This window comes from Epinephelus lanceolatus, chromosome 17 (assembly GCF_041903045.1).
Source record: "Epinephelus lanceolatus isolate andai-2023 chromosome 17, ASM4190304v1, whole genome shotgun sequence".
NCBI lineage: Eukaryota > Metazoa > Chordata > Actinopteri > Perciformes > Serranidae > Epinephelus > Epinephelus lanceolatus.
Window position 1 is genome coordinate 13,693,238 of NC_135750.1, and position 19,322 is coordinate 13,712,559.

Below are 19,322 nucleotides of genomic sequence, written 5' to 3' on the forward strand. Positions count from 1 at the left end.
TCAAATTTCCGTTTGGCCCGTGGTGGAACCCTGATCGATCCGTGACAGGTGCCTTTCATCACCTAGCTGGTCTCGTAGCTTTAATGAGATCCCCCATGATGATGTAAAGCATACAGGGCTGACTGGTAACGCCCCTACATTTAATTTGTAGAAACCAGTTGCTACATCACTCACAAATGACCAGAAATCTGATGTAAATTATTCTGATTTTGATTGGGTTTTTTTTTTTTTTTTTAAGCCGCTACAAGGAACTTTTAACTGGATATGCAAAAGTCTCTCGTTTCTGCTGATGTCTGTGTGTGACCTACAACAGCAAATGAGGTGTGAAGATAAGCTATTTCTATATAGTGTATTTCCATACCTTTAGGAAACTGTCTCCGGGTCCATCCCAGGTCGCTTCCAGGACAAAGCGATTTACGGCACTCAGACGGCACACGTCATCTTACCTTGCTGCTTACATTTAGTGACTCTTATAAATAGTCGCTATTCCTCCTCCTCGACCCGACATCCGCGGGGAGTTAAAATAGCAGCAATCATCGGGTAAAAGTTCTGTGAAAGCACTGGACTCACCAACAGTCAGCCACGTCTCAGTCACACAGAGAAAATCCAATCCTCAGGAAGTCAGGAAATCCTTCAGGATAAACGTTTTGTTCGCTAGCGATCTAGCATTTACCAGCCCAATCTTGGCAGGAGCCGGCGGGTCCACGGCGTTAGCTGTCCGGAGAGCCACACACAGAGGCCACAGGTTGCGCAGATTCACCCCATGCCAGTGGGGACGAGGAGAGCAGGGGCCACGGGGCTGGAACACCTCATCCGGGCCGACGACAGGTACCAGCCAGGCGTCGACAGGGTCCAGCGAGTGCCAAAAAATAAAGAGGCGAGGCACCGCTCCATACTCAGTCCAAGAAGCCATGGAAGTGCTCGCCAAACAGGCCTTCAGCCTTACCAGCCGACCGCTGCGATTACCCCGGTGGCAGTGGCGCTTACGCCAGAGAGGTGAACCTGGGGCGCGGCAGAGGTGAGCTGGGATCCCCGATAGGAGCGGGGGCAAAGTTTTCCCGTCTTGTTGTTTCATTCATCCCCAAAACAAACACATGCGCGAGCCAGATAAGCTTCTTTATGACAATACACGCTAGAGCTCATGGGAAATGTAGGCTTCATTCCGGCAAAACACTACTGCTTTTGTCCACTGGGTCGCCAAAATCAACTCAAAATGAAAGTTCCTTGTAAGGGCTTTAAAGAAAGAAAAAAAGTGTTAAACCTTTCTTAGACCTTAAAAAAACATAATGTGCATATCAAATGAATGTACATCTCAAAAGCTACTAAGAAAAAGAGGGATCATTTTAGGAGTGCAAAAAATTTTTATTTTGGAGTTCTATGAGCAATATAGTAGTATTTAGTGCACAGTATTTTATGCTTCAAGAAAACATACGACTGTACAAAAAGAAACTAAAAGCTTGTGCTAGTCAGTGGCTCTGATGCCAAAGTTTGAAAGTTTTTTCTATTCAATTTCTCCTTCTCAGTATGTTCTGTGGCTGCATCTGTTGGTGTCAGTGGTTGTGGTGATTGCGGAACTTTCACTTTGAACACATCCCACTTCTCAGGAAGCAGTCCTTTGTTGAAGAGCACAGAAACCAGATGGGAGAACAACAAGATGGCAGCAATGGCAGACAGCATGGAGATGGTCTTCACTGGAGAGTACTGGACATAAACACCGTCCTCAAGAGTGCATCCTGGGAAGTGTATGACCGGTGGTAATCCTAGTGAGGGCTCTCCACTGAGCAGTCTCAACACACATCCCACCAGCAAACCCATCATAGCCCCATAACCATTTGAGATGTTGAAGAAGAGGATGCAGACAAGTTGAGGGAAGATTACGATGTAGGCCAATTCAGCACCAGTGAACCAGAACACCAACATGCTGTTTTTCAGGTTGGACAGTAACGTACCAACCAAGCCCACTACCAACACAGACGCACGGATCACCCACTGACTCTCTCTGTCTGATGCCTGAAGAAGAAAGTAGAGAGGAAGAAAAACAGATTAACAACAAATGATGAAGACTGTTCTGTTTTAATGTCTCTCACTGCTTCTTTATCTTATAAACTCTTTCCAGTTTGGTTCTGTCTCATGCCACTTTATTCCATTTATACTCCCTTGCATTCCATTCCCTTTCTTTCAAAATAAACATCAAACGTGAACAATATATCAAAAATTTCTTTGATGTGATGTACCAAACTGAAAGAACATATGTATTTTTTATACCTGAGGCCTGAGAATGTTCTTGTATATGTTTGAGGTGAACAAAGAAGATGCAGAAAGCAGCGCAGAGTCAACCGATGACATCACGGCAGCAGCCACACATCCAGTACCAATAATGGAGACGAACCATGGGGCGAGGTGCTGCAGGGTGATGGGAAGAACTAGAACTGATTCCCCACGTTCATATGGAGATGGAGAACCATAGGAGGTCAAGTTCCAGTCTGAGGCATGGACACAAAAAAAGTAAACACTGAAAAATGGTTACATTATTTGTTTGAGGGATTTTGAGAAGTCCCTACTGTACATACTAAGTTGTAAAGTAAGCAATCCGTGATGAGAAGTATGGAGAAATATGGATGCTAATAACTTGTATATTCTTGCTGATACCAAGGGTGTGCCACAGGGATCCACCTTGGGCCCTCTTCTTTTTACAATTGACCTACTGTTTTGTCTCTCTTGTGCTTGAAATGAATCTTCATATAGAAAATAATATTTTATATTGTGTTGCTGATTCTGTCTATTTAGACATTTAGAAGGTGTAACTCTTTTTTAAGCCTCATGCAAAAACAACAAATTCACTGTTTTGTCATCCATAGATATAGATTACATCAATTTGCATATCATTTGAGCTGTAGCAAATGTTTTACTGACTATTTAGAGAAAGTGACGGTACTTGTTGTCATTGTTGTAATTATTGGCATTAGTAGTTCTCTTGTTGTGGATTCATTGTTTTGTTTTCTTTTGTTGTCCTTTCCTAGGATTTTTAGTTTTTTATTATTACGTAATGTTTAATTGTGTGGACTCCAGGAAGAGTAGTTGCTACCCTGGTTGTGGCTAATGGGGATCCAAATAAATAAATGAATAAATGGTTCAATATTTGGAAGATTGTGGAACAGAAATATTTTGGCATCTGGCTTAATCAGGGTTCCTACACATTTGGAATTTCAAAATTCCATACTTTTCCATACCCTAATTTCCAGACTTCTCTGCATTGTTGTTTTTTTTTTTTTCAGAGAATATGCGACATCTGAGTAAATATATCAGTGTATCATATTTCACATCATATTTAATTATTCTTAATAGGCGATTGTAGCCAAGTACCATAATGGCATGGAAATAAAAACTCAGGTAAGTTCAATGTCTGGGCTGAGGCAAAAAGGTTGGGACTCTGGGTGCAAGCGATGCAGTAACGAGATGTCGGTGTTTTTTCCTTTCATGTGGCTCAGAATCACCTTCTCCCCCATGTTGACGATGTCAAACGATTTCACACAAAGCTTGCATCTAGCTCTGTGTGTGAATTGGGACTCCTTGGCCAACCATCCATCCAAAAACTTGCATCTACACATTGTGAACCACGTGAAACTCGTCTTCTTGTCGAAGGTGCAGTGTTGGAGTGAAACTTGATACCTGGGGGGCTGGAGGAGGATCATGGGGCAGCGGACTAGACATACCACTTGTCAATCAGGTAAAAGGGGCGGTATGTTTTCTGAGACGTTTGCTCTCACACAAACTTTGCTTGGCCCGGTATAAAACACGATCCGGATTGATTAAATTATTTTTGGAAATACCTAATTTTCTATTTTAGAAAACAATATTTTAGAACAGTGGTAATTGTCTGAAAACATATTTTTCCATATTTTATTTTTCATTTTCCATACTTTTTAATACCTGGAAATTGATCAAATTTATTTCCATACTTGTCCATACTTTCCATACTTGTGTAGGAACCCTGCTTAATGATGAAAGCAGCAGTGTGATATGGTGATCCATTAGAAATGTTGTTATCTCCACTCCCACTATTCCACTTTTATGTAAATTACAGGAGATGTTTACAGCACCCAGCCCTTAATTTCAAATGGTAATTGTACAACCTGGGTTTCAAAACCCAACATTTGCTGTGTCTTTTTACTAAATGCCTCAGGCTTGATGAGCAAGTTATGCAAAGTTAAGATGTGAGTGTTTCTTAGTTTCTGTGACTTAACTCTTTACAGGGATTTACAGGCATTGTTCTTTCATGATTACAGGTGCATAATGACATTCTTTTTTGTTTCCCCAGTTTACCCAAATATGTAGAAACTGTTCGTACCTGTGGATGCAGCAGCTGCCCCAAGCAGTATAGGAGGTATCCCAAATGTAGGTAAGGTGACAGCAGCAATAAAGCAAGTGATCTTGGCTGTGGATGTGGAAGATGCCGACAAGGTCCTCTGGTGGAGGCACTGATATCCAATACTCCCCAGTGCCTTAAAAGTAGAACAGTTATTTGTTTGATTTAATCACTGATGTGTTATCCTCATGGGGTAAAAGCTGCAAAATGTCTGCCTGCTGTCAGAAGTGAAGCATCCTTTCAGATGAAACTTAAAATTAGCAGCTACAGTTAGTTAGTCTACCTTGACATTTATAAACATATTGTTTCAGATAAAAGCCTGTGCCTACAACAGAGGCTCCATCTTATTCTTTATTTAAAATGAAAACAGTCCATTGTGAGAATATTTATGTTATTTATCATCATTCAGATATCATATATATATCATATCAGAAGATATGTATCACGACTGGAGTCAAGTACATTTTGTACAGGTCGTATTTTTGTTTCCTTACAAAGAACAAGAAATTATCAATCATTATCCAGGTCCTTTTCAGCCCCAGTGTACCAATCCAGGGAGCATGTAAGGTGTTGTTCGTCAGTGTCTGTCCAATGTCCAAAGAGTATGGGTTCATCAAAACAAAGGGAACACAGATCCACTGCAGAGACAAATACAAACGGAGATGATGAACATACACAATGATTTTTTAAAGATTTCTTTTTTTTGGGGGGGGGGTGTTTTTGCCTTTAATTGATAGGACAGTTAAGTGTGAAAGGGGGAGAGAGAGAGGGGATGACATGCAGCAAAGGGTCACAGGCTGGACTCGAACCCGGGCCGCTGTGGCAACAGCCTTGTATATGGGCCACCTGCTCTACCACTAAGCCACCGATGCCCCAACACACACAATGCTTAAAGGAGCAATAAGCGAAATTCATCATTTCTAGGTTGAAGGAATTAAAAAATTGTTAGTGAAGAACTAGAGGTGTAATTTCATCTGGAGTATAGCATGACCTCACACACCCTCTCTCTGTGTTGATCTCCAGCCCATTGTTTACAAGCCGGTCCGGCTGCGCGTTCATGTACGTTCATGTGAAATGGCAGAGAGCGGAACGTCCACCTGAAGACGACCAGGATCTGAAATTACCTCTAAAGAAACAACGGTTGTTGGCAACGAAGTTGTCGGATAAAGAAAGGGACAGAACTCAGATTAACATTGGCCTTGCATTTCCAAGGTGGAGAGCACTGCAAAAAGCTAAAGGGGCTACAATCTGACTCGGAGCTAGCTCTTCTTCTCCTGGACAGGTACAACATAAAGTCAAATGTCTGTTTTAATTAGTGTTACAGTAACGTTAAGCACATGTCGCTATGTCAATTCAATTAAATTTAATGTTACAACCGTAGCATGGGTTAATGTCCGGAGCTTGAGTAATTAGCGGCTCGGTCCCAGCAATGGGTCAGGCATTACGGTTGTGTTAGGTGAGTAGCCCGGCAGCCCAGCTAACATTTGCAATTAGCGTTGTAAAATGTAGCCCGGCGGGCAGCCTGGCGGGCTGTGTTTAACGTTAGCTATTCCCCTGCCTTCTTCAATGATGATGGTACCTGTAATAAATGTAATATATTTGCTGAAATGGAGGCAAGGCTCAGTGAATAGAAGAGCTGGTAGAAACGCTCCATAGCTGCAAGCTACTCCAGTAGCCGTAGTAGCTCTAGTGATAACTCTGGGAGTTAATGCCAACATTCCTCTCTTCTCCTTTCTCCGTGAGCCCGTGAGCCTGTCTCACGGAGAAGAGTTGGAACGTTAGCATGGCAGCCGACTAGTGCTAATGCTAACGCCCCCGCGCTTAAGCAGGCTCCCGGAACGTTAGCATGGCAGTCAACTAGTGCTAATACTAATGTCCCCGCGCTTCTCGGCTCCGGCTCACTGAGCCTGGCGGAGAAGCGTAGGGGCGTTAGCACTAGTTGGCTGCCATGCTAACGTTTCTCCGTGAGACCGTGAGCCTGGCGGGCTCCCGGGCTCCTGGCTCAGTTGGAGGGTTAGTGTGGCAGCCGACTAGTGCTAACGCTAACAGGAAAGCAGGGTAATAGCTAAACACAGCAGAGACCGAGAATGAGTGAAAGACATCGCTAACTGCTAAACTAAGCTAAACTAAGTTGGCTGTTTAGGTTTTATTTCCTCGCCTCTGTGGCGAGTGAATCTGCTTGCAGTGAAAGCGGGGGCTAACCGGTGCTTCCTCCTCATGCTCCACTTCACTCAGCTGCCAGCACAGCCAATTAGGCTCTCCGTTTGGATCCAACCTGAGCACCGAGCCGTGGTTTGTTATTCAGGTTAATGTGGGAAGAAGCAGCGGGTATATTGGGCAGCTGAGTGAAGCTGAATGAAGCGGAGCCTGCGGAAGAAACACCAGGACCGTCTGGATGTGATAGTCCATGGAGGTGCTGCAGTGCAAGACGAGGCGGGGGGGGGGGTAGAGGAAGGTGTGGCTCATGACACACTTTGTTTTGCTCTACAGGCAGTGCATGACAGCAAACCTAGCGGTGAAACGATTTCGCTTATTGCTCCTTTAAACCCTATGGGCCCAAACAACGCATAGTGCGTCCAAATTCACACCTGTTCTTCTGTATTGATTTTCATCAATAGAGAAGCCACGCATATCACGTGAAACAGCGGAATTGTAGCTTTCCGACAAGGCCAAGCACTTGTCGGTAGTCCAATGTTTTCACAGCGAAAAAGAATGATAAAGTTCCATTAAAATTATGTATAACAGAGCTTTCATACAGCTTTGCACACACATTACTCTTGGATGGATTACTCGTGAATGCAGGCTCGCACAGAAATGCCACGCATATCACATGAAAGTGCAGGAGCAGAGGTTTCCAGTGATACCACACACATCACTGTGCTGTCATCCCATCATGCTATAAATCCAGATTAATTGTCTACAAAATAAAAACCTGACGAATTTCTTTACAACCCATTATACAGATCTTGTTATCAGTCACTTCATATAGTGAGGAATATTGTATCTTACCACGTCTCAGGCTTGCGTGTGTTTCTCCCTGTCTATCCACATTTGCAGTCCGGCTTTCAAGATGCAAATATCTCCCTATTGTCCAGTTGACACTCCATCAAACTTTGTATGACAAGACCAGCGCACTTCACCTTTGCGCACCCAGACAACTGTAGCCTAGTTATGCATGCCTGACAGGGCTGTAGTCACCATATACATTGAGGGGGACATGTCCCCCCCCCCAATGCCCAAAATGCCCCCCCAGTATATAACTAAAACTGAAAAACAACAACAAACTTTGTTTACTGCAAATTGGCAAATATTATCTTGGAGGACATCACTGCACTTGGTTGACTATTTTTCTATGATCTTGGAAGTAAATATTGCATGTTTCTTTCAGATAAAACACATTTTTGATTTGTGAATGAATCAATGGAATTTCTTGCAATAATGAAAAAATACTGGCAATCATGTCCGCCTGGCACAAACCACATGCTTTGGACAGCTGTGAAGTGACAGAATGTCCCAGCATCATGGTTCTTATATTGCCAGATTCCAGAGAGTCTCCCCTCTTCATATATGGCACAATATGTCATTTTCCAACTTGCTATGGTGAGATACATGTACAAATGTAAGAATTTAGTCACACAGATTTGTTTTTTTCATTGATATAACAATTAATATAAAATACAGGCACATAGAAGGACATGTAATGATGGAAAATCTGGATAGCCCACATTGTCCTGAAAAAAAAAACAAGATATAGTATGTGTATGTAGCCTTTATAATGACTGTGATATGAGCTTAGAAGTAAAGGCAGTAAAAATACCCCAAAAATGCCTAGGGCCCATAGGGTTAAAGACATTCCTTGGAGTTTCTGATGCCTTGTGTGAGAGTGTTTTCTGTTTCCTTCAAACAAATAGCCTGACACTATAAAAACTTAAGGTATAGCAAACTTACCAAGCTGACAAATATGAGCACAAGCTGTATAATATCTGTGTAGGCCACAGAGTAGAGACCTCCCAGCAGTGTGTAGGTAATGGCAACGACAGCGGAGATCCAGATGCACACAGTGTAGGACAAATCCAGGACCACACTCATAATTCCTCCTGCCAAACAAAAAATGGATGGATGGATGGATATTCATTGTACACTGGTGTACACTGTTACCTGGAAGTATGGTGCTTACAGGTCTGTATATACTGTAAGATAAAGGAAAATAAGTCCCCACACCAAAAAAGCTCCAATGCAAATAAAATTTAATCACTGCATGGATGGGTGATGTTTCGGGCACAAGGCCCTTCCTCAGACCATGGTCTGAGGAAGGGCCTTGGAGATTTTTTGGTGTGCAGACTTCTTTTCCTTTATCTTACACGTTTTGACTTTTCTGTCCAGCACCCGATCCTTATTTTTGAATGTGCGCGCTTCCTCGTCTGTATACTGTACCTAAACCAATTAGTATTGTGGGAACCCACAGTAGATCCATTAAAAGAGCAACCATGGCTAGTCCAGCTGTTATTGATTTTCCATACTTGGCATGGAAAGGGTCCAGCATCGTCACACAGTGTCTTTCTCTCAATGGCTTTGCAAACACGAAGCCAGCTTCACGTGAAAGAGGAAAGAAGACATCACAATCAGAAAAATTCAATTAATCAAGCGAGGGGGAAAATACTTAAGAAAAAAAACAACATCTAGATGAAGTTTTATATTTATTTCTTTTTGGCTTTTCAACATTTTAAAAAGCAGAAGTTGTACAACAACCTGAGGTTCAGTAAGTAATCTTTAAATTCTGTAAGCAAAGACTGGTAAAACAAAGTGGTAATTTCTGCTACAAGAATATTTCTGTTCAGTGGTCAAACAAATTCATCAATGTAAGATCAATTATGAATTCTTACCAATAGATAAATTATTCTAATTTTAAAAAACTATTTAATTAGTGTCAGTAACAACTATTAAGAGGATCAAATTGTCATTAAATGTGCATAATAATAATTATATTTAATTGATATTTCACAATTCAAGGTATTTTAGTCAACTCAAAATAATCAGAAATGACAATGTGAGTGTGAATGGTTGTCTGTCTCTATGTGTCAGCCCTGTGATAGTCTGGTGACCTGTCCAGGGTGTACCCTGCCTCTCGCCCAGTGTCAGGTGGGATAGGCAACAGCCCCCCCTTGACCTCCAACAGAATAAGCAGTTACAGAAAATGAATGAATAATAAATCATGGTTATAACTCTCCTTAATTGTACACATTTCAAGGTTGCGATGTCAACAGCTTGCTCAGTCATGAATATGTTGACGTGAAACCACCTCTGATGTGTCTTCAACATTCCCTCACAATTTCTACAGTTGTTGTGAGATGAAAACAGTGAGACTGCTCTTAGAAAATCCCTTAGCATCATTATTAATGACCTATTCCTGTCTTTTGAGATCAGAGATTGTTAGGCTATGTTTGTTTTGTTACACATGTAAACATACAGTATCCTGTCAGATGTGATTTCAAACTCTTACCAATGATAAAAGAAGAGCTGTATGCAGTAATCATCACGATCGCCCAGGTTAGTCCCATAGAGGGCGTGTACACCATCTCAGCTGTTCCAACAATGAAGCCTCCCCCAATCCACGTAGCTAGAGGATGAATAAACACAGCAAGTAATGTAGTGGACAAACAGCAGCTTTTTGGACAGAGGATAACAATGATAATAATAATAAACTGTATTATTATGGCAGTCATGGCTTCTTTGTATATATTACAGTGAACTGTGAGCTTAGTTTTCCTCAGATTCTCTTAGTCTCTTCAACACTGTTATTGTTTAACCATAAGGAAATTCTGTCTGTCATCCTTTCTTTAACCTTTAGTGGAACGACAGTATTTAAAGCAGAAGATGAAGACTCAAATGATTATTGACTCTTTATTATGTTAAAGAACTCTGCCTCAGCCTTGTCATCTAGAAATCTCTTTTGAACCAGAACTTCACCTTTAGTCTTTGCTGTTTGTAATTTGGCACCAAAAAACACACAGTGATGGTCAGAGATACTGAAACACTGTCAGTGTTTACCCCTAAGTCTAGAATGTTACCATGCTGATGAGTGGCTTTACGGAAGCACATTGCATTCACTGGATAAAAAAAAATTAGACACCATATCTCGTAATTATGAGATCAGGATCTCATAAGTACCAGATAAAATAAAGAAAAAGAAAAAGTTCTTGTCGCCTGTAAATCCAGGAGCAGTTGAATCAACACGGGATGCTTCATGGTCATTCCATCAAGTGAAATCAGCTGGCTCCAGTTGATGCTAATTCAAGTCTCACCTGTTAAGCCTCATGCACGCGCCCAGGGAAAATAAAAAGCCCACACTAGTCAAGTGCCGAAAATGTTGCAAAATGTCAAAAAGCAAAGGAAAGGAGTGAGCAGAGGCTTTTTCTGCGGCAGAGCAAACGCTCCTTATGGAAGTGTATGAGGACTATAAGAACATGATTATGAAAAAGGCAGTACTGCAGCAATTAAGGGAGGTGGCGTGGCGGAATATTGCCGACAGGCTAAATGCGCAAGTGGCAAAGAAAATTCAGCATTTCAGCATAATATCATGTTATACAAATTCCGCATCAAAGGGACAAAATATATGTAGATAGAACACCTATTAAATGTAACAATTCAAGTATGCTTAATGAAATTCACCAAATGCATAAATTAATATTAGTGATAGACTGTTTATCACATGTATCTACTGATTTCTATGTAAATGTCACATGATGCATTTAATCAAACTATTTTAGTGAATCGTCGCATTTGTCACATAATTGATTGTAGATTATGAGATTTCCGAAATGATCAGTTTATAGGAAATAATCACATGACATTTATCTATTGATTGTAGAAAATGACATTTAGCAAATCCATCAATTCAGTAGAGATGAGGAAACCTATTAAGTGAATGCAGGTGATAGTGAATCAATTATCTATTTCTCATCATTTGGGAGTCAACTGTAAGCTCTATCCCTTATTATATCAAAATAAGGAAAATCTTCTTAAATGTATGAAATGTGCTATAGGATGAGGAACAGACAAACCACAACGGTGTGTGTCCCATCTTCATCCCTCACTGTTATGTCTCAACAGAAGCAATCTCAGTTGCCAGAGGAGAACTTGGCAGCAGGTCAAGATAAAATATAAGAACATCCTGCTTGCTCTGTCTCTGAGGCCGTTTACATGTTGCCGGCTATTTTCATATACAGACATTTCACCGTCTCTGTTTTCAAAAAGATCTTCGTTTACACTTACCCGTGTATATATACACAAGAGCATGCCAAACCTGTAGGTGGCAGTGTAACGAGAAGCTCAAGCCTTCCATGTATCCATTGTCACCATAGCAACATAGGTCGCGCTTTTGACACAGGCGCAGGTTCCGGCGCATGCTGTGACGTCAGCTGCCTATAACTCCGTTTATCTCCGTTTATCTCAGTTTACATGCAAACACGCAACCGGAGTTTTCCAAAATCTCCACTCTGGCCGGAGTTTTTAGAAAGACTCGTTTTCAGAGGAGAAATCTCCGTTTGCGTGTAAACGAAGGGCACAAAGGAAGGAAGATGTCTCCGTTTATCAAAATCACTGTGTACGTGTAAACGGCCTCTCTGTGTCTCTCTGGGTGTGTCCCTCTCCTTCTCTTGGATGCACTCCTTATACGGCCGTTTTCAGTTGACCTTAATTGGCTGTGAATTTGCGAGCCAATTTGAAACAGAGTGGGGTGGGGATGGGAGGGCAATCACATATTCATGTGGTTTGGTGTACATATACAATCTTTTTTTAATGCCTCAGTTTCATTTTATTATAGTTTTGTTTTTATTAGTTTGCTTTTGGCTTTACTGTTGTAAGTGTTTTTTAATTATCTTATTTTTATTACATTTTAATTTGTTTTTTAATAGTTAATGTTTTTTGATTAATTATGTTATATATTTTATGATCTACATATTAATTTATCATTACATGACAGTTGTGAGTGTGTAAAAGCACTGGCAGAACTGTCTTTTTGGTGTCTGTTCTTGTTGCCTGGAGTTGACGGTTTATCCGCTGAATTTTACACCCATTTTTGGGATCTCATTCGAGTCCCTTTATCAGGCATGTAAAAGGAATGTATCACTCAAGGCGAAATGACCATCTATGAAACAAGGCATAATTTCCCTTATACCTAAACCTGAAAAAGATTCCACAGTCATAGAAAATTGGTGACAAATTATCATATGCTAACAGATTAAAAAAGGTTTAGACACCATTATTAGTGAAACTCAAACTGGGTTTATGAAAAATAGACACATTAGCTGCAATATTAGACTTATATTAGACCTTTTGGATTATTCAGACGCAGTAGACTCTTAAGCACTCATTTTATTCCTAGACTTTTATAAAGCCTTCGACACTATTGAACCCAACTTTCTCTTGCTCTCCCTCAAAACTTTTGGCTTTGGTAATAGGTTCATTAATATTGTCTCCATGTTCTATAACGACATTAACAGCTCAGTGATTATTAACTTGAGTACTTCTAAGAGATTTCAGATTACCAGAGGTGTTCGGCAAGGCTGCCCCATCTCGCCCTTCTTATTTATTTTAGTCACCGAATTATTGTCAATCCACATTAAAAATGATATAAACTTTAAAGGAATTTTGATTTTTGACAAAGAATTAAAACTTTCCCAATTGGCGGACGATACTACTATTTTCTTAAGAGATAAGGACCAAGTATCTATTTCTATTAATTTGATCAACCAGTTCTCCAGTGCCTCTGGCCTTAGATTAAACATGTTGAAATGTGAAATTTTATCCATCCATGACTGTGAATACTCTTCAATTGAAAACATTCCTGTTAAAGATTCAGTCAAATATCTGGGCATTTATGTAACGAAAAATTATATAACCAGACAGCACCTCAACTTTTCCAATAGAATTTAAAAAAACAACCTCAATTTTTAATCTTTGGTTGCAAAGGGACCTTTCGATGTACGAAAGAGTTCTACTATCTAAAGCAGAAGGTCTGTCGCCCCTTGTATATCCCTCCCTATCCCTATTTGTAAACAATTTGACAGCCACACAAATTAATAAAATATTCTTAAACTTTATTTGGAAAAACAGATCACACAAAATTAAAAAAGAAGTTCTTTCAAATGACAGAGATGAGGGAGGCCTTGAAGTGTTGAACTTCGATGATGTTGTTAATATCTTTAAAATCAATTGGCTAAGGAGATGTTTGTTGGATCGAGACTCGATCTGGTACTTTATTCTGAACCATATCTTTAACCGAATTGGGGGCCTATCCTTTCTTTTAAAGTGCAACTTTCTACCCAACAAATTACCGATCATTCTGTCACCACACAAAACCTTCCTTTGGAACAACTGTAATATACTTAGAAGGAATAAATCTTTGTCTTTATTTAAATGGTGTCAAAGAGATATTCTTTTTGTGTTTAATCTGTTTGATGAGAATGACAATATGTTTACATATGAACGCTTTATGACTGTATATAATTTTCCTGTTCCTTTCAAAGAATTTAATGCTGTAATCCAGGCTATTCCAAAGGAGTTGTCTCATGCTGTGAAAAATCATCTGACTTTCAATGGACACAGAACTGCTCAACCTTTGTTGATGTTGAATGGACTGGAACTGAAGGACAAAAAGTGTAATAATAAGCATATTCGTCAAATATTTCAAAGAAAGAACAATTCTGTACCTAGAGGGAAGTTCTTTTGGAGTTCTCAGATTGTGGACATTGGATGGCGAAGGACCTGGCTTTTACCCCACAAATACTGCATTTCTAACAAAATTAAAGAAACTCACTTTAAAATTTTACATAAAATTTACCCTGTTAATTGTTTTATCGCCAAATTTACTGAAATAGATGATTTATGTTCTTTTTGTAACCAATGTGTTGAAACTATTTTACATTTATTTTTTTGATTGTGGAATCACAAAAGCTTTCAGGTCAGCTCTTTATCTCCATTTTTTTTTAACTCTGCCAATATCAAATACTCCTTTACATTAAGAGATATCATCTGCTACTACACTAACAAAAATAACAAAGATTTTGAATTTTTACTAAATTTTGTAATCCTTCATGCTAAATTTTACATTCACAAACAAAAATTTGCCCAATCTTGCCCCAATTTCAAAACCTTCCTCTTAGAATTTGATTACACTATGAAATCCTGACGTTTAATTGAAAACAGTAAAAGTATCAAACTTATCGGTCATTATGAAACGTTTTTCCCATCTTCTGACTAAATTCTGTTGCTTCTTTTTATTGTCCTGTCTTTTTGTCTGTACCAACACTTTCTAGTCTTGTATGTATTTTTTGCACTGTCCCATTTGAGGTGTACCAGCTTGTTAACGCTTTATTGTTCAATAAAGGGGGAAAAAAAAAAAAGAAAAAAAAAAAGGTGTCTATTCTTGTCTATTGAACATTTTCTTATCATAGATGGAGCTAATCCTCACCTTAATCCTGCTAGAGACCAGGATTGCCTAGCAGCACAAGTTACCATGGTTACTAGGCTGGGATTCAGGTTAACCACCTTGATGGAACAGAATTGTGGCTCAGGTTGATGGAACGGAAACCGGAGTTTAGCTTGATGTATCAGGCTTAGCCAGAACCATGGTTTCCATGGTTACCGATGCGAAGCTAATCTTAGCCACTTTGATGGAACAGAACTCTGGCTCGCATTAGCCAGACTTGGCCATTTCAGCCTGGATTTGCCTTTAGCCTGCTTGATGGAATACCTATTTCTCCTCTCCCTCTCCCTGTGTCCCTGTCTCACACACACAACCTCTCTGCTCTGCCTCCCTCGCTCTGTGACCACAAAAATTGTGGATAAAGTTTTGAGCACAACAAATCTCTTCCACTACTTACAACAGCGCCATAAAGTGCGAGGAGTGTGTCATATACGTGCTGCTCAGATCACAAAGCTGTTTACTGATACTGTTAAAATTTTAACACAGCGTATTTACACAGTGTATTCAAATTAATTACTGTGTGTATTTTTGTCATGCAGGAAATGGATTTTTTTTTTTATTCAAGGAGCATTTTTTCATATATGCAGACAGTTTTTTTGTTCAATTTGTTTTAAACATTTTGATATTGTGCAGAGTGACCTCTGTTAATAAAGGTGCCTGTGTGACATTTGGCACGTGGCTTAAACTTATAACTGACCTTTTTTTTTAAGGGTTTGCCTCTGAAAAAAATTAAACTAACAGGGATGCTATGCCATAATGCTTTGTGGGAAACCCTAATTACATCACAGAAAAAATATTGTTATATATTGAGTATTGCCATTCAGCTAAAGTGTGAGCCTACCCAGTAAAGAAGTTTAAAGATATCTTATATCCTTAATAATCCTGACTTTATAATTCACAGTTTCCATCCTACTTTTGTCAGCTGTGCTCTCCTCACCTGTCATTGTGAAGATCCCCACCACCAGGCTAATGCTGCGGTTGCCCAGCAGTGTCATCTCCATTCCAGGGGCTCCACTTTTCCTCTTTTCCCTTTTGGATTTGAAAGAAGCCCAGATGCCAGTCCCAAGTACCAGCAGGTAGAAAAACACCATTGCTATTACTCCTGGGATGTTAACAGCCATGTTGAGTGTCTGCTCTTCTGGCTGGTGTCAGACTGACTGAATGTAGTTTTTTCACTAGGTTCAGGAACAAAGACCACGCCTCGAACACATCCCATTTACGCCCAACAGTAAAAGCACACCTGATGCATTCTGTTTCCCTTCAACACATTTCTCACATCGACTGACGTGCACTTCACGTGTAACCACAGGCTTACCTCAGTCTAAAAGTAAGACAATCTCTAGTTTTTATTGTATCAATTAATCAACTCACCACGGATCCAGAGCTGCAGAACAATCCTTCTGATCCAGACAAAATCCAACCGAAGGCGATTATCCTGGAGTCATATCATTCCCGCAGCATTTACAGATCACTGTCAGCTAGGGCTGGGCGATATGGACTAATAGTCACATCTCGATATTTTTTAGCTGAATGGCGATACTCAATATATATCGATATTTTTTCTGTGACGTAATTGGGGTTTCCCACAAAGCATTATGGCATAGCATCCCTATTAGTTTAATTTTTTTTAAGCCACGTGCCAAATGTCACACAGGCACCTTTATTAACAGAGGTCACTCTGCACAATATCAAAATGTTTAAAACAAACTGAACAAAAAAACTGTCTGCATATACGAAAAAATGCTCCTTGAATAAAAAAAAAAAATCCCTTTCCTGCATGACAAAAATACACACAGTAATTAATTTGAATACACTGTGTAAATACACTGTGTTACAATTTTAACAGTATCAGTAAACAGCTTTGTGGTCTGAGCAGCACATATATGACACACACCTCGCACTTTATGGCGCTGTTGACAGAGCGAGGAAGGCAAAGCAGAGAGGTTGTGTGTGTGTGTGTGTGTGTGTGTGTGAGACAGGGACACAGGGAGAGGTAGGCCTAGGCCTACATTGATAGAAGCGATACTGTCCTGTGTAATATCGCGTTTAGAAATTGTGATGGGAAAATTCTGTTTTTAACCATGTTTGACCTATAATGTGTGGTATTTGGTATTGCTATGATGTATGATGTGTGGTGCTCATTTAACCCCTACTGTGACAGCAGTGAGAGACACCAAGGTTACAAGCCAGGAAAGCTCAGACACCAAGTGTCCTTGTTAGTCTTGAGAGATGTTGTGTTTTAGGAATGTCAAGGCGCCACATATTTTGACTGTTGATGTGCATGTGTTATGGGAACTATAAAGATAGCAGGGCGACAGGACTTGCTTGGCACTCACTGACTGACTTTCTAAACGCGATATTACACAGGACAGTATCGCTTCTATCAATGTAGGCCTAGGCCTCCCTCTCACAACTGTCCTGTAATGATAAAATAATATGTAGATCATAAAATATTTAACATAATTAATCAAAAAGCATGAACTATTAAAAAACAAATTAAAATGTAATAAAAATAAGATAATTAAAAAACACTTACAACAATACAATAGAGTGTGCCAGTAAACCCGGAACTCCATTAGCGCTTTTAGCACTTCCGGTTCTCCCGTCTAAAGTCAAAACGTTTTTTGAATGGGATTTTGGTAAAATGCCTCAAATAAGGTCTGTGGTTAACAAAAGCTTTTTGTTCTACGACATAAAACACGTCAGTAAATACCCTACTTGTGAATTTTGAAGCTTTTACGTGTCGTAAAAAAGGCGGTTGCTAACAAGTTGCTCAATACGACTACAAACTCTGTCGGGGACATTAAATGTCATCACCCCCAAACAGGCGAGAGTGCTGGCAGTCCGCCATTACAGCTTCTTATTTAGCTTAAACAGTCCGATTTCCCCATTATACAATGTTTTTAAAATAAAGCGGCCAAAATCAGTTGAAAGCTTTGTGGCAGTGACGTCAAGAGTCATGTGACCGTGGAGTAGTCATGTAGTCCGTTAAAGCCTAACGTTAGCTTTTTACTTCTGGCGATCGCTTTTAAGCTTCAAATGCGGTATAAAAGGTGTTCATATGTGAAGTTTATCTCGCTGAACAAAACCTGTAAGTATCATAAACTTGTGTTAGCCACAGATCTTATTTTCTGACATAATCCAAAACGCAATGCAAAAATCACATTCACTTTCTCTTCCGGGAACCAGTGCGATGCTAAACTTCCGGGTTTTGACGTCAGCCCTGGCACACTCTATAAAGCCAAAATCAAACTAATAAAAATAAAACTATAATAAAATGAAACTAAAGCATTGAAAAAAGATTGTATATGTACACCAAACTACACGAATATGTGATTGCCCTCCCATCCCCACCCCACTCTGTTTCAAATTGGCTTACAAATTCACAGCCAATTAAGGTCAACTGACAACGGCCGTATAAGGAGTGCATCCAAGAGAAGGAGAGGGACACACCCAGAGAGAAACAGAGACAGAGCAAGAGAGAGTAAATTAGGAAATAATGGCACGCCCCTTCATTGAGGATCCTGTTGATGAGGAGGCCCACATTGTCCAGAGGGCCTTCCAACCACCACCAGCCCCAAGGGTCTTCCAGGACAGGACCAACCCATTGATACAGACGGACTCCTATCTGTGGGAGAGGTACCGGTTCAGCAGGCAAAGCATAGTGTATCTATAGAGTTTGCAGGAACCATACATTATAAAGATCACATGCTGCAGCCAGTCTCTGACCACTGTGCAGTCAGTCTGTATTGTAAGTAAGTAAGTAAGTAAGTAAGTAAGCTTTATTTGTACAGTGCCTTTCACAGACCAGGGTCACAAAGCGCTTTATAATTACAACAAAACAATACACAGTTAAGAAGTACATACAAATTTAAATTAAAAAAGGCCAAGACAACTCAGTGACAATCATAGCAGCCCCAAGACAATTAAGCAAAAGCTTGAACAAATAAATAGGTCTTAAGTTGCCTTTTGAAGGAGTCAACAGACTCCATCGAACACAGGGAGAGCGGAAGATCGTTCCAAAGCCTGGGAGCAACAGCCTGGAAGGATTGGTCTCCTCTGGTCCGGAAACGAGCGCGCGGAACCATCAGCAGATTCTGATCCACAGACCTCAGAGCCTGAGCTGGGGTGTAAGGCTGGATCAGATCACTGATGTAAGGTGGAGCCTGACCTTGCAAAGATCTGAAAGTTAAAACCAGAATTTTAAAATTGATCATAGAGGAAACTGGCAGCCAATGAAGAGATTTAAGAATAGGGGAGATGTGTGTCCTCCTGTTAGAGCGGGTCAGAATTCACGCTGCAGAGTTTTGCACTAACTGCAGGCAAGACAGCTCCTTCTTGTTCAGACATGAAAACAAACTATTACAGTAGTCTAAATGCGAAGACACAAATGCATGAATGATCAGCTCCAAATCATTTTGTGACACCATTTTCCTGAGTTTGGAAATTTTCCTCAGCTGAAAAAAACAA

At 40.2% G+C, this 19,322-nt stretch overlaps 1 protein-coding gene across 2 annotated transcripts; it reads right to left on the minus strand.

The window, feature by feature from the left end:
* Positions 1–1,341: 1,341 nt before the first annotated feature.
* Positions 1,342–16,321, minus strand: LOC117248754 (high-affinity choline transporter 1-like). Of its 2 annotated transcripts, XM_078160848.1 has the most exons (8): positions 15,790–16,320; positions 9,867–9,983; positions 8,801–8,956; positions 8,315–8,463; positions 4,861–5,004; positions 4,349–4,502; positions 2,266–2,483; positions 1,342–2,010 (listed from the first exon to the last, which is right to left on the minus strand). In XM_078160848.1, the coding sequence occupies exons 1-8, from the start codon at positions 15,971–15,973 to the stop codon at positions 1,450–1,452; spliced, it is 1,683 nt and encodes a 560-aa protein (XP_078016974.1). In that variant the 5' UTR covers positions 15,974–16,320; the 3' UTR covers positions 1,342–1,449. The 2 variants fall into 2 exon arrangements, with proteins under 2 accessions (XP_078016974.1, XP_078016975.1); XM_078160849.1 differs by lacking the exon at positions 4,861–5,004 and having other exon boundaries at positions 15,790–16,321.
* Positions 16,322–19,322: the final 3,001 nt, after the last annotated feature.

What these genes read in the sequence shown, in the direction of transcription:
- LOC117248754 (XM_078160848.1), bottom strand. Translation starts at nt 15,973, where the DNA reads ATGGCTGTTAACATCCCAGGAGTAATAGCAATGGTGTTTTTCTACCTG. An exon ending in CACAATACTAATTGGTTTAG is followed by an intron (nt 8,464 to 8,800) that starts GTACAGTATACA and finishes TTTGTTTGGCAG; the next exon opens with GAGGAATTATGAGTGTGGTC. An exon ending in GGCAGCTGCTGCATCCACAG is followed by an intron (nt 2,484 to 4,348) that starts GTACGAACAGTT and finishes TCCATGCCTCAG; the next exon opens with ACTGGAACTTGACCTCCTAT.